Below are 22,989 nucleotides of genomic sequence, written 5' to 3'. Positions count from 1 at the left end.
TTTTGAAGTTAATTTCAGAACTGACTTCATCAAAATTTCGTTTAGTTAATATAATATATATATATATATTACTTACAGGTTAATGAGAAATACATATTCCTATAGAAAATGAACTGTTCTCTAGACATGTCATATTCGCACTTAGATCCAAATTCCATTTATCCATAAAATGATAATGGCTGTAGAGGTGGTGTGGATATGTTCATAACACCGCCATAACCAAATCGACATGAAATTATGTTAACTGACAGGAATGACAATAAAACGGTTTTTCAGCTCCATAATAACACTTACTGAAGTTTTCCTTGAACCAACTATACATCACTAATGTCAAGCATACCCACCATTTGACAAATGTGCGCTCTCTCCCTCTGAAAAAAAGGAGCTTATTTTATGTGCACAGAATACTTTTAACGCGCAAAAAATAAAAGCAAAATGGCAGCTTTTCTACTGGTGCACAAACATTTATCGCGGAACAGACGGTACAATCACCATCACATCCTGTCAGTATTGCGAAACGGGGTCAAATGGTGATATCAACCTTACGCAGAGTGATCTGAAAGTCTCAACCTATTTAAAAAATATTTCTGTAAATTGGAAATTGATAAAAACACTTCATTATTCAAAAAAGGCATGTTTTTATAACAGCTACACAGTAGAATTTTACAGGAAAGTTATTTTTTACAGAAATGAATGCATCATCTTCAACTGTCTAATAATGCTAATAATATCGTAATAAAAGAAAACACTGAGAAGAATCCTTCGCCTGAAGCTCATTATTAAACTAAGCAAGAGAATGGTAATTTTTTATATATAAATGACTAGAATCCAGAATGAATTTTAAAACGACAGAAAATTTTCTTTCGGCGGAAGTAACTCAGGCTATCAGGGCAGTGCAATATGGCTGTTAATTGTGTGTTTTCTAATGGCTGGTTTGTCTGTTTTGAGGGAAGAAAAACCCGAGTTTTCGGGAGGAAAAACGCTGCACACACTCCGTTTAAGACCAGCTAATTCATCTTCAGTTGAAAAGCCCTGATAAAGATTCTTCGAGTTCTAGACGGGATTCGAACCCAGGTCTTTCCAGCCAACCGACTGAGCTATGGAGGCTCCACACAGAGATAGCAAGAGAGAGAGAGAGAGAGAGAGAGAGAGAGAGAGAGAGAGATGGGATAGCAAGAAGCGTTCCTTACAGCCTGATGTTAAAAAAGTCACGGCAGCAAACTTTTTTTTGCTATCCGGCTATCTCGAAAATTATAACCAATCGGCAGAACCTCACGCACGCACGCTATATATTTCCATAAACTCGTTATTGTGCATTGTGTTGGCTGTGTAGTGCAGCATTTACTTGTTAAAACCGTCTCCGACTCACATATAGACGAGGGGTTGGGTTTCTCATCGTAAAACAAAATAATTTCCTGAATAACCTATATAATTATCGCTATGTACTTCCCCCGCAGCCACGTATTAATGCTAAAGCGTCATCATTCATTGACACTTATAGTCCGACGAACTGCATAATAATATCACGATAAAGTTTCTTCAAAGAAAACTAGACCAACTTATCAGTCACCTCTTAACTCGCTGTAGTAGTAACTCATAGCAGTCAAGAATTTCCATTCTTGTTTTTATCTAAGCTAAAGGTGACACCATTAATGTACTGTATCTTGATAGGTTTAAATGATTTCGTTCTGAAACAAGCTCAATCAAAAATAAATGTTGGCCTCCAGTAGAAGTACTACTGGGAAAATACACCCAGAACAAATGCAGGTAGTTTAAAAAATCGTTTTCATAAAGTTATGTGTTTCACCAAATTGTGTAAATTCTGAGACAAATCTGTGTCCTAAAGTCATTTTAATACAAGTAATTACTCAAAAGACTAGCTTCAATCAAGTGGGTGACTTCAATTTTATCCACTCATTGTATATAGTAATGAGTTTGCCTGTGTAATCGAGAATTTTTTTAAGAGATAAACTTCGAGATCATCATCATGTGGGATATATAGCTTCCTATTATCACAACTTAAAGCAAAATAAAAGTTTTATTGATCATATTACTGAAGCTTTGTCGTACCTAAGCACAAATGCCAGATACAGTTTCCCGCGTAAACGCTGCTAAGAACCAGGCGAGCAGCATACAGATTTCTCTTATCGTATATTAAAACACAGAAGTTGCGGTTGTGGTCTCTAAACTTCGGTTGTGGTCTCGCAATGTAGGACCATAGCTTCAACTGATATCAACAAATTATCCGTTTGAGTTTGAGCATCTATTTAAATTATAGTTGCATGAATAAACTGGAAAACAAAGATATCTGCCTATACGTAAATTTTGATTCAAATATTGTTTCAATTTAAAAAAAAATCGATTACTAATTGCGATATTATCATTTGCTTATGTCCACAACTGGACTCAATATCAATATACATAATAACCTCGCTCTTACACTATATTACGAACTATTTGGGTGTCAGAGATTTTCACAAACTCTTTATAGAATTTACAAACCTCGCTATGCTGTCGGTCCACTTTCTCCTGGAATTTATGACATTCTCCGGGTTCGATGTTCTCTAAATATTGATAAAAGGACACAAGTTTTTTTTGTCCGATCTTCAATCAAAATGGTAGTCGATCCTGGCAACCATTGCACTCAAGTCAAACCCGAACACTGTCTTTGGGCATGGGGTGGGGGGGGGGGAATAAATAGTGTTTGGCTCAATACGGAAGTCTTTCTACGGAAACCGAGGCTATGCAGTAGTACATAATGCTCTGGCATAACTCCTGAAATTCATAACAGGTGTGAAATGATTGAGAAAATTCACTGATGCAGGAGAGGAGGAGAAACTCTTTACACTTTCTGTACACTTATTTCCTTCAATCAAACTTTTAGGGCATGTATCAGTACATTGTAATAGATAATTACTTCACTTTAAAACTTTTCTTGGTTCACACGTGAGTAAAGGATAATAATGAATATAATTTCCTGAATTGTATTTCCGCACCTTACCTTATCCTTATACCTTGCTGTGCACGTCGTGAAGCTATTAGCGCAGTGGTTGTCTAATAGTGTCTACTACCTAAATATTTTCACCAACTTCCATGCCCCTGTGGGAATTCGAAATCGCAGTCTCGTGGTTGGAAAGGAGGAGTTCTTTCATTGGTTAACCAAGTTGGCATAATTCTCGATGCATTTGAAATATCAACTTTTCTGTTAGTAAAACATTCTGTCCCATATATCAGAGTTGCCGTAGCCAGCGATAATTCAGTGTAATCACAACAGTTTTTGTAAACCAAAAATTCTATTTTTTTTTTTATTAAATAAATCTTTCATTTAATGTATTAACATCAAGGACTCTCACGACTACATTTTAATTAATTATCAAAATTTTATCTAAACGTTTCCTTTTAGATAAAATGTTTAGAATTTTTTTTTTCTTTTTATTTTTTTTTGCATTTTACATGAAAACTTTCGCACTCACAATACTAGCGCAATGATGGTCTAGTTGGCTGAATAAATAGCGTTTCAGCTGTACAACGTATACATCATAGGTTCGAATCCTAACTGCAGTATGGATGTTGTTTGTGAATGTCTTTAAGGTGGAAATGATTTTCATCTGCTCGGTGTGAGACCGCCCGTCATCGTCCACAGTGAAGGCCTGGGATAGCTTATAAAAGTGAAAGTAGGTTTTCCGGGTTAGCTAATCCATAGCTCAGACAAGACTAAAATGTGCTATTTGTTTCTTACCATTCGTGGATAGAATTGACATTAAAATAAAACTATGTTGAAGTTTAAGACTCATCCGAAATTTAGATACGCATTCCATATTCATCACCTCTGCTTTTTTACATATTCATCAACTCAGCTGTTATTTTTTAATATCTCTGACTTTTCGTAATCCAACAAAATGTTAACAGTTCATTACTCGTGCTTTCCCCATCCCCTTATTACTGAATAGTTTAGTACTAGCTCTCAATATCCGGGTTCGATACTAGCTCTCAATTGTATTGTCGAGGTCTTTCAGCAACTGTCATGCACGTGCAGTTCCTTTAACATCCAGCGAGAGAACTTTATTGCTCGACATTAAGACAGGCTCGACTGCGTGACATACGAGATAAAGAATGTTGGTGAAATCGTTGTTTCTGATGGGTACTTTTAAAAGCTTGTTTCTTGACCAATGAATATTTATTTTTCCGTAGTTATATTACTAATCATGTGACTTCCTTTTCTTCTTTTACTCTTTTGTTACAGTGACCAAAACGAATTCCATTATATACAAAATTCGTTAACAGTTGTTATTGCATTCAAATTATCTCCGAAATTTACTTTGCATCTTTGTTTTCAAATTAATTCACACCTGAGTTTTCTAATTAATTCACACCTGAGTTTTCTAATTCACACTCTTTCCGTAATCTGTATCTTTCAATAGTTATTCCTTGAGTCTCTTGCTTACCTTTAATAAGTAGCTCATATAAGATGGTCAACTGGTTTAATCAACTTAGTCAACTGGCTAGACGTGAAAATGATTAGTAAGCATGTCTCAGTGTCTCTCCGCTCTGTCACTACCACTGCTATCCGTGTATTTTGCTTTCGTGACTAATGCCACCGAATCATAACAATAACCAGAGCTCACTGGTTCTGGCGCTGCAGTATAGCTAAGTGCTTGCTTTTCTGTAGTAAACAGGACTAAGTGTTTGCTTTAATCGTCATTTCATTCTCTTCCAATTCAATTTAATCGGACCTTGACACTTTCATAAAGTACATTTATGTCGATGGTTTTACTTATAACTTTAGCTGTCTTTCTATGATCTTCTCATTCCAGATGAAGATTTTGTAAACTAGACTAGTAACGGGCAATCTGTGACTGTCTTGAAATATTGACCGGTGGAGGTTGGTTTGGTTGGAAAAATACGACACTCCAGGCCATTAGACCAGCATATTATGTCAGTTAATTATGAATATACTCCAGCCACTTTGCCTATTTTGTTAGATGAAAACCCTATTTCTCTGTAAGAAACATTCATTAAAGTTTCTCATCTGTTTGATAGTAGAATCCAAGTCTCGTCGCGACGCCCTCTCAATTGCGCTAAAAGACGCTGAAATATTACACATGTTCTGTAATAATAGTGTGTGTGTGTGTGTGTGTGTGTGTGTGTGTGTGTGTGTGTGTGTGTGTGTGTGTGTGTGTGTGTGTGTGTGTGTGTGTGTGTGTGTGTGTGTGTGTGTGTGTGTGTGTGTGTGTGTGTGTGTGTGTGAATATGCATACTATTATTCTATGAACATCCCAGCTATTGAACAGACAGTTCAGTGTACCCATTTGAACAGATGCCCTGACTGGAAAGATCCATGTTCAAATCTCAATCAGGGCTTGCATTGTTAACTGTGCTATCAGACTAAAAATATGCTATCTGTACGATAGCATATTTTAGTCTATTTTATTTTTCTTCTCCTGAAACAAAAATCGATGTGATAATGTAAATGCAATCACCAGATATCACTTTACCTTAAGTGAACCTTTTATAGCAAATTATTCGACAGCCTATCTTTGATCAACATGTCAGTTGAATTTATGGAATATTTCTAGCCGTCTTTGCCATTGTATGAGTGGAATGAAAGTTAATATGGTGTCTTCAACATTATGATATGAGTGGTTTACAACTCAATCCTCCTCAATCTGTTTTTAATTATCATGCGGACACCACTTCCATCTCTTTTATGCCATCGTGAAATTTTCCACTCTACTCTTCATTATTGCACCAACATTCGCTGGAAACGCTAAATGAAAGTGTAAGAAATGAGATTTCAATCTGGTATCATTATAACTTGATTTTTCATTGTTAATTATATGTTTAGCTCTGCGTGTTTTGAAATCATGGTCTTTATTCCGAACATATTTAGCAATTACATTTTTTTAAAATTAATCCAAGCTTCTTTTTGGTTGCGATAAATGTTTCTTCAAACTCTTCGTCTGAGTTAATTTTCTTGATTGTCCTCGTAAAAAAATACATTCTTTGAGCTTCGCAACATCAGGAAAACATTAAAATCTGTAGCCAATATACTTAAAACATTCGCCATTCATGTCTAATATCTTAACGAATTGCTCTGTGTGTGTGTGTGTGTGTGTGTGTGTGTGTGTGTGTGTGTGTGTGTGTGTGTGTGTGTGTGTGTGTGTGTGTGTGTGTGTGTGTGTGTGTGTGTGTGTGTGTGTGTGTGAGAGAGAGAGAGAGAGAGAGAGAGAGCGATATCGAATTGCTATCCAGATACATACAGGGTGTTCGGGATAAATTTGACAGTTTCGTAAGGAAAAAGAAAATCTTCTTTGTATCTATTAAATTTAATGAATTGACAAAAAAACATTACAGGCAGAGTTAATTACAATACTATCAACAAGATTTACTCAAAATAACCACCATTAGCATCGATCACAGCTTCAATTCTGCTTCGGAACCTCGAACAAGCTGATGCTACAGTCTCCCTGGGAAGGGCCGCAAAAACTGTTTTAATTTTATCCATTAACTGGGCTTTTGTATTACTGGAAGTGCGATTGGTGTCTTTTTCAACTGCGCCCCATACAAAATAATCCATGGGGTTAAGGTCTGGGGAGTTTGGAGGCCAAACATTTGGACTGGTGAAGTCGTAGAAATTTTCAGACAACCATTTTTGACTTTTCCCAGAGGTGTGGCAAGGGGCCGAATCCTGCTGCCATACATACGGCCTACCATTGGCTACACTTGTTATCCAGGGCTTGACTACAGTTAGCAACTCCACGAACAAAGCCCGAATTCCAATGCCAGGGTTCTTCAACACCTGTTCCTGCAGATTTGCGAGGAATTCTGCTGTACGAACGCAATCAGATCGTCTGCTAGGGATCTTTCTTCTTGCTACATCCTCGTAGTCACCATTGCAAGTCTCTAGTTCATGCCTGATTGTTTTTACTGTATTCAGGGAGCATTGAGCAGCAGTCGTAATATCCTATATTTGTTATTCCAGATATTTCCTCTGAGCTATCGAAGTGAATAGCTTTGTTATATTAGGTTGGCAAACCTTATTAAATAATGTATATTATTTCTGGGAAAATTCCCATGTTACTCCTCTTAATAAACTATTATAAATTACGGCTATTTTGCCTGCTTCAGTTTAGGAGTGCCCTTCTTTAAATGCCATTGGCTATTTACTCACGGATTCTTAGGGCATTGTAGATGTAAATTTACCAAAAAGTATATGTAGCATAAGGAAGAGAAATTTACACATACCTTTTTCTGGGTGTTGCGGCTTTTCTTCTTTCTGTGATGTCCAAAAACTACTGAGTGTGTGGAGGGGGGGGGGTAGGCAATTTGGGAGAATTAAATTAAAAAAACCCGGTTTTTTGTTTTCCCACAACCCCGACCAATAGGCGATAACACATACACTTCAAAAACAGAAGCACCTACCCGACCTGACATAGCATCCACTTTCCCAATGTGTTCAGATGACGACCAAGAATAGTCGAAACGGACCGCACCCCGTCAACCCCCTTTTCCCCTTCCTCCTCCCTATATAAAAAATCAACCCTTTCACCTTTTCCCCACCCTATATAATATAATAATATAATATATATGTTTATATATATATTACTGGGAAAAAACCCGGTATTTTCTAATTTAATTCTCCCAAATTGCCTACCCCCCCTCCACACACTCAGTAGTTTTTGGACATCGCAGAAAGAAGAAAAGCCGCAACACCCAGAAAAAGGTATGTGTAAATTTCTCTTCCTTATGCTACATATACTTTTTGGTAAATTTACATCTACAATGCCCTAAGAATCCGTGAGTAAATAGCCAGTGACATTTAAACCGGGTCACTCCTAAACTGAAGCAGGCAAAATAGCCGTAATTATAATAATAAATTATTAAATAAAATAAATACGCGATTCGGGCATTTTTTTTTCATTTTAATTTTCATACAAAAATACCTTAAATAGTCCAAATATAATTATCTAACTTATTCATAATATACATGAATGATATAGGAAATGTATTGCGCCTTCAAGATTTGATTTAAAGCTATTTCGAAGTATATGTTAGAGCTACTTTAAAGTATATTTTAGCATCCCACTCTGGGCATCAATGTTTGTGGTCGTCTTCAGGTTGGAAGATGAATTTCATTGTCCGGTGTCCCACCGCGCTTATTGGAGTAATAAATGGCTGGAAATTACAGAAAATCAAGCTATAAACGATTTAAATTGAAACAGGATGACAGAAATGCATAATTATCATTTATTCAAGTTTAGCAACATGCACTCTTACTCACATATAAAGAACACACTTATTTCTGGCCGGTTAACAAACAACTAGATATACCAGTAAAAATACTACATATTTTTCTTTGTATTACAAACCTGCTCATTTAATTCAGTTAGCTACATGCACGTATATATAAGCGATAGGCCGCAAAAAAATACTGAAAAAAAAAAAGATTCCCAACTTTTCACTAAAAATGAAGAGCCAAAAGGCTTCAATTCGGCGATGCAAAATCATATAAATTAAGTGGATTTTCAATCCAACATAATTTCAGAGCCGAATACAGAAACTATAAAAGTTTCGTATTGAAAATTGACCAGAGAGCTTGCGGGAATACACTCGCCGCCATACGACGAGTTGCCCTAGTCAAACCTAATAGGAAGCACGCGGAATTATTCGGCTCTGAAATTATGTTGGATTGAATATTCACTTAATTTATATAAATTTGCATCGCCGAATCGAAGCCTTTTGGCTCTTTATTTTTCGTAAATACTTTACGCAACAACCGAGAGTTCGTTTACGGAAAATACACCTCTCCGACGCTTCGAGGTTCATAGTACTGAGAGTTTTTGCTCTCCTCGGTTTCTTCCGGAATTTTGTTCCCGGTGAAGGGGGTGGGGGTTAGACCTCGGGGGGGGGTTGCCTGAGAGATCATTTTGAGTCTCCGGGGAGGATGTGGACCGTGTCGGTGGGTGCTTTTTCCTGGAATATGAGCGGTTCTGTTCAGTGATAGGATGAGCCTGTCACTGAGTGGAACCAACGCTGAGTTGGACGATCTTTCGGTCACTCGTAGGGAGTGGTCCTGGGGATTGCCTAATTTTTAGCGATTTTTTTTAGGTCTTTACTTAAACCGTGTCTCTGACGAAAACCAATCAGCTTGAAATAGCTGTCAGACCAATGAAACCTCAGCAAAATGGACCAATAGGAGGCGAATATACGGGCTCTTCGGCGTGCGTGCTTCCTATTAGGTTCAGCTAGGGCAACTCGTAGTATGGCGGCGAGTGTATTACCGCAAGCTCTCTGGTCAATTAATTCGAAACTTTTATAGTTTCTGTATTCGGCTCTGAAATTATGTTGGATTTAATATCCACTTAATTTCTATAGTTCCCATTTATATAGTTGAAAACTATATAACTGATGCAATGAGACTATGTTAAGTTTGGGAAAAGCTGTCTTAGATGAATCATCATAAAACATCGATTACTTTCATTGATATTAACTACCGTATTAACATTGCGACTCTGCTCGTAAATGTTATTTCTGTTGTTCAGTCTTCTTCAAGACTAGTATTTTATCATTATTGATAAATGAGTCTAGCAAGTGATAGGGAAACCGACTACTATCCTGATATATACAGGGTGACCATAAAATAACTTTCCCTCATTGGAGGTATCTGTAGCTAAAACCAATAAATGGAATGAGACCAAATTTTATATTGAGACTTTTGAAGGCATGGGGAGATGATTTCCGTGAAAAAAAAAAAAGATTTACTAGGCAAAAGTCGCAGATAGGGGAAATTTCGGCGCTGGAGGAGCCGAAAATAAGCTGATAATTACATGAAAGGCAGATAAAATGGAATAATAACATTTCGACGGTGTAAGCGACAGCCCCGTCACTCATTCCAGCTGGATATGTGGCGCGTGACAATGATAATAATAATAATTAAACTAAAACAACAACTTGCGAGAGACACAGAAATTAATGTAGTGATTGAACTCACAGGAAATAATGTTTTATTCATCAGAATCAGGATCCCCTGGACCATATACACGATTTTCAATGTGCTGACCTTTCTCGTGTACAACAAATTGCATCTGGGGTGCGACATGCTCTACAGCTGAGCGTAAGGAGTCGGACTGGATGTTCATAACAGCCTGTTTTATGTTCTCTTTCAAAACATGCAAGTTAGAAACGCCACCAATATACACAACGGATTTTAAATACCCCCCACAGCCAAAGTCACATGGAGTGATGTCCGGAGATCGAGGCGGCCATGCCGTCAGAAAGAACTGACTGATAACCCTCTCATTACTGAAACTGTCGTAAAAGGCGCTGTACTGAACGTTCAATGTGTGGCCGAGTTCAATCACTACATTAATTTCTGTGTCTCTCGCAAGTTGTTGTTTTAGTTTAATTATTATTATTCTTATTATCATTGTCACGCGCCACATATCCAGCTGGAATGAGTGACGGGGCTGTCGCTTACACCGTCGAAATGCTATTATTCCACTTTATCTGCCTATCATATAATTATCAGCTTATTTTCGGCTCCGCCAGCGCCGAAATTTCCACTATAGGTGACTTTTTCTACTAAATCTTTTTTTTTTCACGGAAATCATCTCCCTATGCCTTTAAAAGTCTCAATATAAAATTTGATCTCATTCCATTTATTGGTTTTAGCTACAGATGCCTCCAATAAGGGAAAGTTATTTTATGGCCACCCTGTATTTTACCATACTATCAGATATTGATATAACTCATATCAATATAATTGATATATTGATATGAGTATTAAGAGAACTACTACCAGAGAAAAAAATGAACATTTTCTTGATAAGAACAGATTGACGTATGTTGTTGCTGTTAGAAATTATAGAGCAACTAAGGTTACGAAGCAATGTATTTTATTTCTGTCAATTGCGTAAGTCTGGCCGAATTTCCTGTTCTGCGGGCAAATCTGCCAGAAAGCATGAGATCGGCTAACTCATCTTTGAAAAGTTCTTATTAAGTGTAATACAAAATTATAGACCCCAGACGGTTTCAATTTGGAAAGACAGTAATATAATATAAGTATATTAGACATCCGTCATCTTTTTTTTAAGCTGGAACGGATAAAACTTATCGGCGTGCATGGACCTACTATTCTTATCAAAGACCAAGGGAAGCAAATGTTAAAGCTACCTAACTTCCAAAAACTTGGAACAGGCGACCTTTGAAAGGCAACCATCCAGTAGCTGCAAACTTGTCAGTGCTCCAAAGTGTCATTGTTTCAAACTGATGCAAAACTAATCAGTACCCAAAAGTGTCACTCCCCTGGAATCTGGAACCCAAAAACTGAGTCGAACCTCAGCCATGTACAACCGGAGGCAAATACTGTCATTGCGCTAATCTTCGCTTAGAAAAGCAGGAGACAAATTCACCGGCGTGCACAAACCTACTGTTCTAGTCAGAGAATGAAATGTTCCCGAGTTCCAAAAGCTTGGAACGGGCGAAACTAGAAAGGCCACTGTCCAATATCTGCAAACGTCAGCATCTCAAAGGGAATTACTGTCTCAAATAGCTGACAAATAATCAGTGCCTGAAAGGGTCACTCTCTGAAAAAATCCGCCTGAAAACTGAGCTGAACATCAACCCTGCACAAACAAGGGGGGGGGGGGGTACCACAACCGCGCCAAGCCTTCGTTCAGCGAAGTTATAGGCAAAACGGCTGGTATGCATGGGCGTACAGGAAATAAGCTGTTCAAAGTTCCCATGTCCCACAACTTGTGAGTGACCTACTGTAGAAGGGCACTCCTTAAGTAGTTTCAGGGCTATGGATCCCTTATGAATCTCTGCGCTCGCCCTGATAACTCTGAGCTGAACCTCAGTCCATCACTTCGTCAAGTGTTAGCTGAAGGCAGCATCAGGCAAAAAACTACCACATGTCTAGCGTCAGCTGAGAGCAGCGGCAGGCAAAAACATGCTAGGTAGTGACTAACAAAGCCCGCAGGCGTGCACAAACCTACTGTTCTAATCAGAGATCAAACGGAAAAACAAGAGGGCGAAAACTCTCTGTTCAATACTAAGAAGTTCCATGTTAGTAAGTTCTACTCTTCATAAATGAACTCTCGTTAATTGCATAATTATAATTATAGAGCCTAAAAAGCTTCAATTTGGCAAGATAGTAATATGAAATGAGGATATTAGACATCCATCATCTTTTTTTAAGCCAAATGAATGAAATATAAAAGTTCCTATTGTTATTGCCACACAGTTTATGAGAATAAACTTATGCATAGAAGTGAAATATGAAGAATATAAAGAAGATTATCATTATGAAGCACATAACTTGCCTATGTAGCTCAGTGGAAGTGGTGGTTACACTCCTCAGCGCTAAACTGCCCGAAGAAAGAGGATCACGAGTTCGATTCTAGTCGCCGACTAGAGGAACTTTTGCCAGCCTGATTGGCCGAGTGGTTAGCGTATCTACTTTCTAGCCAAAAGGCTGCGGGTTCGAATCCCGTCGTGGGGCATGGATGTTTGTAATTGTCTGTGAAAATACTAGTGGTGGTAGATGGCGGTGTAGATGATGATGGTAGTTGCGGTTCGCTATAGTTGGTGGGATTTTCGTGGTGGACACGGAGAGTTTGTAGAGTAGGTGTCCTCCCTCGATGAGTCTTTAGACTCCCTAGAGGTGTCACGCAATAATAATAATAATCATAACTTCATAATGGGACGGTTATGGTATTGAACAGAGAGTTTTTGTTCTCTTAGGTTTCTGCCTGAGCCTGATGAGAAACAACGGTTCAAAACACCTGTCAAGCCAGTGAACCCTAATCAGTGCCCTAATAAAAGGCGACTAAAAAGTTCCATGGAGAGAGAGAGTCTATGTCTTTTAGGCCAAAGTACTTCTATGCCGTCAGTTTGATCTTATTAAGATTCTTCGCGGCCTACATAGGATTCGAACTATAAAGCCCATACTAATAATGAATCAAAAGTCTAAAGGTTTGGGTTCAAAGTTATTTTTAACACATTTAAAAAAACACAAAATCTTTATCCAACCATATTGCCGATAAAAAATGACTATAAGGACGTGGCTTTGTTATCGGAAGAAGAAAAGTATCAAAACGCTCACATTCTGCAACTTTTCAATATAATTTGCAAACTTAGTTACTTTGACTGATTTGAGGGTTTTTTTTTTTTTTTGCATTTATTCGAATGTTTTTCTGTGACTTTTTAAATAAAGATTAATTTTGTGAGATGTAAAATTGTTGCAGGGTGAAAATCTAATCAGACAGAGCATGAATGTTATACTTCGTTAAAAATTCCCAAGGAATAGTTGAGTGTGCATGTAGACTATCTACATCGTAATGTGATGCCAGTAACCAGATTCTTTATAAGAAACTATAGGTATTTGAGTGTTCCAATTAGTCTTTAAATTAGAAATAGCGATTATTTAATTGTTAATTAGATCTTATCAGTGTTACACGTAACGAATGGGTAAGATATATAGGTCCACACCCTGTTAACCCCTGTCCCAGTTTCCACATAAGGATACCCTTCCCCTTCGGTTGACGATAGTACAACAAAAACAAAAACTGTATATGTTATGACACAAATTTAGTGATTCCGGGACGAAGAATTTATGGAATCTATCAGGCTAACGCGCTGTTGATGAAAATGTTGTCAGATCGAAGAATTTTACCAGACTTAAAAAAGTAGCCGGCTTCTTCACATTTCGTGAAGATGGCGAAAAATCGCTCTGAATAGTTTCTCAGCAGTTCTCAGGTTTGGTATTATATATAACATTTTTCAACATTGCCGGGTTCTTTAAACCGGCAATGTTCAATGAGAAACTATTCAGAGCGATTTTTCGCCATCTTGACGAAATGTGAAGAAGCCGGCTACTTTTTAAGTCTGGTAAAATTCTTCGATCTCTTGTTTACAATTGCTTCAAAATATTCTGATATAACCTTACACTTTGCATATCGTTTTGACAAGCCTGTTTTGAATTCGATACAATTATCTTTGAAAATATTGTGTGAAAGATGGCAATTTTCTCATAGAGTGGTGCCTTCAGACGAAACTACCCTTCAACATTTCAGGAAATACAAACAGGCGCAATTGTCGATTTTCGAGCTCTAGTTTATCTATTAAATATCTTTAATGAATTAAATGGATTATCCATTAAAGTGAATGTGTAAATGTGTAGAGTGCTCTTGCAAACATAGAAGCGCCAGTCCCATTTTTCTTACAGAGCAAATAATAAACAGCACTCCTTTTTCTATGTTACAAATTTATGCTCTTCCACAGTTCAAAGTTCTAATCATTTTCACTAGATATAACACATTTTGGAAACACGAAAAATTTGCATGCCATTTCTTGAACAAGTGACTAACAGGTGGTTAGAAAAGGACCAATTTTGTGGCAACCACCTAATCTCAATCTTGCAATTTTATATCATTATACATAAAAAAGTATAGCCAGCAAAAGTAACTTCCTCGCCATAGTTACAGGACAAAATGACGTACGCTACAGCTACATTGGTATGGATCCGGATATGCTGAAACGCTTAAAGCTGAACTACAAATTGGATGTATTGCTTATCCATATATGGAAATAAAATCGAACGTCTTCATTACAAATAATAAACTTTACACCCCAAGCTGTCATTAGCAATATTTGTTGCTACCATATCTCAATTAATGTATAAAGAACATTAGAACTTTTTTTGCTGAAGGCCGTTGTAGTCGGTCTACAATAGAGGTTTTCCTTCTACACAATAGAGAAACTGGCCACAGAACGAAAGTATTCGAAAAACATAACAGAGAATAAGGATGAGATTAGCTTACCTTCCCTATTATTACTAATAAACTGAATTTACAATGACGTACTACGGAACTGTTGCAAAAATGAGCATTATCCATGCTGAAATGTTAGAGAGCGTGGTGGAATAAAAGTGAAAATTAGGGAAAATGGAGGTATTGAAAGAAATATAAATTGGTGAGAGACGTGCGACTGATGTAAAGGAAATCATTGACAGTGGTAGCGAACCTTTTTTATGTGCGCGTGCCAAAAATTTGCAAATCGGGTTGCTGACGTGGCGGCGCGTGACAAAAATTTACCAATCGACCTGCTGACGTGCCAGGCAGTTTTTAATAGAAATTAATAGAAAATTAATCTAACTTAATTAATTTATTTATTTATAAATTTATAATATACATATTTATTTATAATATTTTATAAATTATAATTTTATAAATTATAATTTTATAAATAATTATTTCTAATTTTATAAATAATATTTTATTTTATTTATAATATTTATTTATATATAAATTTATAACAATATTTATTGTAAATTTATTATTGTATTATTAAATTGATTTTAATGATGTTGGTTTGAAGAAAAAAAAATGGGAGTGAGAAAAATATTTATGCATTGTAACAAACCATGGAAGTCAGCTGAGAAGTCAGGGGAAACAGCAAAAGGATATCAACTTGTCTGCGAAACGCTTACCGTATTTACTCGAATATAACTTGTCCTCGCGTATAACTCGCACCCCTGATTTTACTTCATGAAAAAAGACATTAAAAAGTTTTGCATATATCTCGCACACGAAAAATGTTTGAACATTGGAACATTTTTCACTCTGTTAGACTATAAATTATATATTTAGTTTAATCCTTTATCCAAGTGTAAGCAAACAAAGTTTGCGCCTGAAGTATCTTCAGGACTGAGGCAACTCGTGGCAAAGGTAGACTGACTTCACATCACTTGCCTTAGTATCCATAATGCAAAGCACATCTCCTTGCGGATATGTATAATGCTATACATAATGGGAAGGGTCACTACCAGACCGATTTCCACCTTTATTGAGGTCTCTTCAGTGGGAGCCAGACCCAGAGGTGATACCAAGGTTGAAGTAATGCAGAAGTCATATTTTCACGCCTAATTATTAAATAACTCTGGATTAGAGAAAGATGTTAGAAGTGTGACACCTTTTGGCAACTGGTATAGGAAAATATGACTTTTGCTCAAGTAAAACCATATGTTGCATCAGAAACACAGTATCTAACTAAAAACTATTGTCCAATTTTTCAATTACATAAAATAAGTGTTTGTTTTATTGCATTTGAAATTCTCGATGTCATTGACAAATCACAAAGGCAAACTTCAAATACAATTCTACCAAGAATTGAAACACGCCATATAATAAGTGTGTGTGTGAGTTCGCCTACCAGCTCATACGCAAACAAGCAGCCATAAAATTCAACCAAGGGTTGAAACTTTGTGTGAATTGATCCCACCGGTAATGAGAAGTTCCGTCGGAACGATAAACGATACCCCGTCACGAATGTGTTAAAACTAAGAAATATACAGTGAATATTGTTATGAAAGCTTCAGATATTATGGAATTCGGTTGAAGAGAATTAGCATTTCAACTCAAGAATTGTTGGTTGCCTTTGTCTTTGGGTCGCGATTTCATCAATCATATGCACGTCTTCATAGCTGCTCTCTCTCTCGTGTAAAACAAAATTTAACTTGTACGTATTGTAACAATTAAAAAAAAAGGCTGAATAATTTATAAGCGTATAAAAGGATATCACCCGTAAATCGTTGACGTGCCAGCAAAATTCTCGGACGTGCCACCTCTGGCACGAGTGCCATAGATTCGCCATCTATGCGAGGTCATTTTTAGAATTATAGCTGAATGAGCGGATCAAATGTCGATCTTTAGTGTGAAGGGATGTGAGTGTGATGTTTTGTCGAAAAGGATTCCGAACAAATTGAGATATGACAGGTATTGTCATCGCGGCGAAATTTTTATGAGGTTAATAATTATCATAAGAGTTTGAGCTGAAGATGATGCTCTGTGTATGCAAACTTCTACATGTAGGCCTTCCCCTTCGCGATCAGTCTACGGCCTCCATGAGGATTGCACTGAAATAATATATTACAAAGATTTATAAATTATGACAGCTAAAATTATCACTAGTTCCTCCTCGCACCTCAAGAAGCTGCTTCATTACCTTACTCTTCGGCCCAGTGCTGTATTAAATAATTTATTAACCTAGTTAATTCGTCATTCAGTAATCTGAATGAAATTTCACGCCTTACAGTTCTATTATAATTTTTCAGACCCATCCCGTTCTAGTATCATATCATTTTGTGAGGAGAAAATGGAATTTCAATAATACGGAGATATGAGAGAGACAGTATTCCTTCTAAATTTGTAAGACTCTATCTACAAACAAAGGAGAAAATATTCAAGAGAATAGATGTAGAGTTTGAAGCATTTCGGTATGATACAGATAATTATAGCAAATTACTTATCAAGAATATGCTAACATTCATAATTTCAACATTCTCGCAAGAGAAAAAAAATCTTATTTCAAAACAGTAAAGGCATTTTAATACTCATAACTCTTATAAATCTCTCGCGAAATATTAATTCATCGCTGCATTTTAAGATTTTAATACGTAAACTGTGCATGTGCGTGAATTGTCTCAATAGCGTTACCATATTTTTTTCTTCGCTATTATTTCCATTCAGAGGAAACAAAGCGTCCTGATCGTTTAATTTGCGCTTCTCCCACTGCTTCTAATTCTATTTAAGAATATTTCTTCCTGCCAAGAATATTTTATAATATTTATATAACATTTTATTTTAATATTTTAGAATATTTTATAAGATTTCTGATACAACCTACGAATACATTTTCAACCCTAATTGGCAGTTAATTTTGATAACTAGGTGTATGACCTTACTCTGCTTCCTATCTTTCAACAGATTTTGTTTAAAGTGCTGTTCACTTTATAGATCACCTTTACCCTCTTATTTTCAAGACCTTTTTCACAAGAAACTGCTCACTCATTATATAAATCAAGGTACAAGATGAGTCACAGTCATTTATTATTTTTTTTCTAGGATATCCGGTTAATAAAGCTTTGTATGATATGATGTGAAACTTGACAATCAGATTATTATATTACGTATATTTTACTCCCGCAGTTTTAAGTATAAATCGTTAGAATTTTGGGAACAGCATGATAGAAACTTTGCTGTCCTCCAAAATGATGACACAATCAATTAAAATTTAGAATTCTTCTTTCTGCTCTGTTCCACAACTAACTGGATTAATAACAATGAATTTTAAGTTGCAAGCTATTCACAACATGTGAAAATAAAAATTTTCGCACATTTTGCAATAAACTATGCAGATTTACATTTAATAAATTGCAAACTATTAACGCAATCTTAACTTTAAACAGCTGTTCAGATAAACAACATCTGCTTAAAGTATCATGTGTATGATATTAAAAATGGATATATAGTTCTGTGTTACTATTACATGAATTCTGATTACATTAACGAATGTTTGCAATAAGTTCTATATATATTTGCAATAAACATACATTATCTAAACTTTTTATATGAATTATTTTATCAATCCTTAAAAGACACGCACACATGCGAACGCAGGTTGAAAAAGAACTGGAAGAAATAAAGGAAATAACACAAAAATCAAATATATAAGAACTTACGTATAGCGTTTAAATCCCACTTGTGGGCTCGATGAATCAAATGGTTATATATTACAATTATTTTTTTAAAAAATAATTCCTCCAAACGTTTTCCTTTTCAGTGATGTTAAGGTTATATGAAATATCATAATTATCCTAAACAGTCAAGACTAATCCAGGAGGAATAGGGAATCAGAGCTTCTCCAGCTGAATGTAATAGTTTTATCCGAACACTTCACCACACAGCAGCATTACTGCATTATTCCAGAAGAAGATAAAGTAAATATTAAAAAAATGCGTCGCACACTTAAAAATGCTTTTCGCATACTGTTAGTTAAATAAGAAATTCCACATATTATGAATAGCGCCATTTTAAAACTGGTAGGTAAATTAACATCCATGGAAACGAAAATTAAATAGGTATTAGGCTTACCAACCATGTAGGCTGGGTGCGGGTAGAATAGCACAGCGAACCCTGGACTCTCAGCGATAACAGCACTGCTTGAAGCATGTCTTCGTATCTAAGAAAGTATTTGAACAGGAATTGCCCCTCTCAAAGAGCAGATATGGCTGTTGTCGTCGTCTCTCATACAAAAAGATAGCGCATTTCAGTAATACAGTTAAAGTGTGTACTTGCTGGTAAGAAGCTATTCTTTTACTTAAAAATTGATAAAACGCTTTAGTGCTCCACTTCGTTCTGATAACTATTAATCAAGTCTGCATAATCGCTCTGGGAGTGAGAGTGCAACGAGACGCTGCAGACGCTCCTAGCGAGCATTAAAAACAATATAAACAAACGTGAAAGTGTGGCAATGTTTTCTTGCCTTTTATACCCCAGCTTTTATGTATATACACAAAAGATGTCAGTGTGTGTGTGTGTGTGTGTGTGTGTGTGTGTGTGTGTGTGTGTGTGTGTCATGCGTGCATGTATGTATGTACAATGTAGCCGCTTCTACTTGGAGACGCGTAATCAAAAACTATTTGTGATCAAAAGAGTAGACATAAAAAAACTTCAAATAAAAAAACTGCGGTGTAAGTAAAAAAAAAAAAAAAATTAAGAGAAACTGCTGTCACATTTCTACATATGTTATTTACTAACAGGGTTCATTTTATTTGAATTTTCTAAAATGCTGACGTTCAGTGTGTATATATTTCTTTTATAATTATGTTTGCGTTACAAAAATAAATAAGAACAGCATTTTACAGCTTTTTCTTTATTTTGGCTACCGTGTATAGCCGAAATAAAGTGCAGACTATTTTTACGCTAAAGTAATAGGTAAAAGTATATCACATATACAAAGTACAAATATTTTAATTAAAAAAACATGTAAAAAATTCAGACAGAAATAAGATAGTGAATTTTTTATGTAGCGATTGAAAAATGACAGCTACATGCGCAATTCAATTATAGGTAAAACTCGTCGCTAAAATTTAAGTTAAAAGATTCATGTTATTCATATGTCTCCCTTTCTTCCAGCTTTTCCGTTCAATCCCTCTTTGGTCGTTTCGGCAACTCAGCCCTTTTGATGAATATATAAAATCGCTCAGGTAGTGATTCCAAGGCCTTCCTGATGACACTTGAAGACGGATGGCTTTTTTTGTTATTAACTAATTCAATACAAAACAGATAAGAATAATACTTGTAAAGACATTTCCACATTACGTGCAAATAATATGCATTATAGGCAAACACCTTATTGCCGATCTAATTAAATGAGAATTTCTGTGAATGCTTTTACGTAGCAGCTGATTTTCATCTCTTGTGTGTGACAAGACTAGCCTCCTATTTATTAGAGATCTAAAGCGGCTAGAGAAAGTGCCGTGTTTGGTCCCTAGAACAGATTTTACAGAATGCTTAACCTTTAGCAGATGACTAACATACTTTTTTAGATTTTCGAACTAACACCTACACTATCTACAAATAATTGTCCGGACACTAGCAATTTACAGTTGATACCAACAGGTACCTCTAATATTGGGTGTATCCACCTTTGGCTTTGATCACCTCCTGCACCCTTCGAGGGAGGCTTTCCATTAATGTGCGACAGAGAGGTGGATTTGTCTCCATTCCTCCATCAACGCTGCTCTGGACTTTAATCGCCGCTCCAATTCGTCTTACAGGTGTTCGATGGGGTTGAGGTTAGGACGCTAAGTAGGTCAAGGCAGTTGTTTAACACCCATCTCTACCATTCCACATCAGCTGCAGCTTTTGGCATGGAGCATTGTCGTCTTTATAGTAACACGGGTCCGTTCCAGAGTAGGCTGCACCTGATTATCCAGAATATCAAGGTACTGAGCTGCCTTCATGGAACCACGGCCAACGACAGTGGTCTGTGCCGACTCTAGCCGGTTTTTGCATGCCACCCGTTTTACCGCCTTCATGTCCCTGTCAGTCAAATTCGGCGACCGCCCTGGGTATTTTCCTGCACTAGAGATGTCAGAACGTCTCCATTTGTTGATCACATCGCAAACCGTTGATTTCGGATGCTCTATTTGAGCGACAATGGTACATAGACGGATGTCATGTCCACGATGACACCTCCCTTGAAATTACCAAGTTCACGTCGTGTTGCCATACCACCTGTATTTAACTGCTACGATGAAATACTGCTTCCTACTATCTGTACACTGGCTTTTATGTTATTAACAAACCTGGAATATTCCATAACTTCAGATAACAGGGGAATGGGGTGCGGACAATTGTTGGAATGTGTTGTTGTTGTTGTTGTCATGTGAGGTTCTTCCCCCAATTTTCTTCATCCGTCCCTTAGGACAGGCTGCGATTGTGCCCTCCATTGAGGGACGTCTAAGTATGTATATTTTGATAGGATCCGAGTGTATTCATGGGCCGGTTTGCCTGTTCTGATAGACGAAAAACCCGCGTTTCCGGAAGAAAAAACTCTCGACATCCGTATGAGACTGGCTAACTCGCGAGTCAAACGAATATAAAGTCAATAATAATAATAACAATATTATACTTAAACTGTATGCAATGAAAATCCAAGGTTTAATCCAAACTCAATCTTATTTAAAAATGGGTTCATTTACTGATATTCATGACTTTGAGCTAAGGGAGGGGTGAAATATTAGACTAGTTCTTTTTTCTGTTGGAAAATTTAATATTAAAAAAAAACATTTAAAACTTAAATAAGAATAACGGGTCTTTGATGTACAATGTACATGGAGCCCTATATGCAAATATATAATACATTATGGAAATACATTTGTTACAGTAACATTCGTCCTATACTGTCAGTTTACATTAAAGGGCAAATGTCACTAGCTTTCCATGTGGATATCCTCTTTGATAACCCGTCTATAAGCTGTGGTTTCGAATCCCACTATAGTGTAGATTTTTGTAGATGTTTTTAAATCTTTGGTTTTCAGCACTCGTTCTGAGACTATTTCCCTGCTTAAATGCCTTGAAATAGCTTCGAAATTACAATATGATATTTTTTTTCTAAAGCAGGACAAAATATCTAAAATACGGATAGGTTGTCCCGAAAGGGAAAAAACACTTAATTCTTCACACACACACACACACACACACACACACACACACACACACACACACACACACACACACACACACACACACACACACACACACACACACACACACACACACACACGGATACGGATAGATAGATAGATAATTTTCATGAACAAATTAAAATTTGCCATAAAATCTAATTTTTGGAGGAATACTGGATATTTTCATTTCTAAAACTCAACCATGGTTTCAAGATTATGTCTGAAAATATTATTTTGTACCTGAGATATACCGAAATACTTGCCTACGATGAACTATAATAAATTGTAGGAGAGAGAGAAAAAGAGAGAGAGAGAGAGAGAGAGAGAGAGAGGGTGGACCACATGTGAGGAGTCTTACAACTCCACGAAGATATCCAATTAATAATGAACATTACAATAATAAGAATGTTCTAATCTCTGCCACAGGTGCCAATTAACGAAGTCTAATCCGTTCATAGTAATCTCGCTTTTTCAAGGACATCTTAACAAGCGTCATCACTGATGATCATGACGTTATGATTTCGTAATACACAAAAATTCTTAGAGAAAAATGTGGAAGCTTTTGACGGAGAACGAGGAGGAGGAGGGGGTAGAGAATCCTTAAAATAATTTTAAGTGATACAGAAGTCACACATCATCTTAATCCATGGCAAGATGGGACCTGTTCTCCAGACCCAGTTGTGAAAAGTTTAATTTTTTCTGTTATAAATCTTAAGAATACGCAGCTTCGTACAGTGTTAGTTCAAAACAATCAGGATTTAGGGTGGTGATGATTATTTTTTAAAACAAACAATAACTTACTTGTAGAGAGTGGCATGTCCTTCGATTGGAAGGATCTGATTCGAATCCGTTTCAGAACGCAAATAACTTTGTTAGCGCCTTTTCAAATGATGAGTTATCCCGGTCTCGTGCCGGATGTTTTTTTTTTGTAAGTGGCATGTTTTTTAAAGGATAAA

At 36.6% G+C, this 22,989-nt stretch overlaps 1 protein-coding gene across 4 annotated transcripts in view; it reads right to left on the bottom strand.

Annotated features, from left to right (window-relative positions):
- The window catches only part of LOC150105534 (uncharacterized), a 120,887-nt gene extending 101,703 nt beyond the window's left edge, over positions 1-19,184 (bottom strand). The window contains exon 1 of one of the 4 annotated variants that reach the window (XM_090394252.1): positions 18,933-19,184. In XM_090394252.1, coding sequence (XP_090250378.1) covers positions 18,933-18,939 — 7 coding nt within the window. In that variant the 5' untranslated portion in view covers positions 18,940-19,184. Of the gene's footprint in view, positions 1-76; positions 331-18,520; positions 18,884-18,932 lie in introns of those variants that run through there. The other 3 variants (XM_090394254.1, XM_090394253.1, XM_090394251.1) reach the window with 3 other exon arrangements.
- Positions 19,185-22,989: the final 3,805 nt, after the last annotated feature.

This window comes from Typopeltis vanoorti, chromosome 6, assembly GCF_054136105.1.
Source record: "Typopeltis vanoorti isolate ZY-2024b chromosome 6, IOZ_Tvanoo_1.0, whole genome shotgun sequence".
NCBI lineage: Eukaryota > Metazoa > Arthropoda > Arachnida > Uropygi > Thelyphonidae > Typopeltis > Typopeltis vanoorti.
Note: the sequence above shows the minus strand (reverse complement) of the source record. Positions and strands in the feature narration are given on the sequence as shown.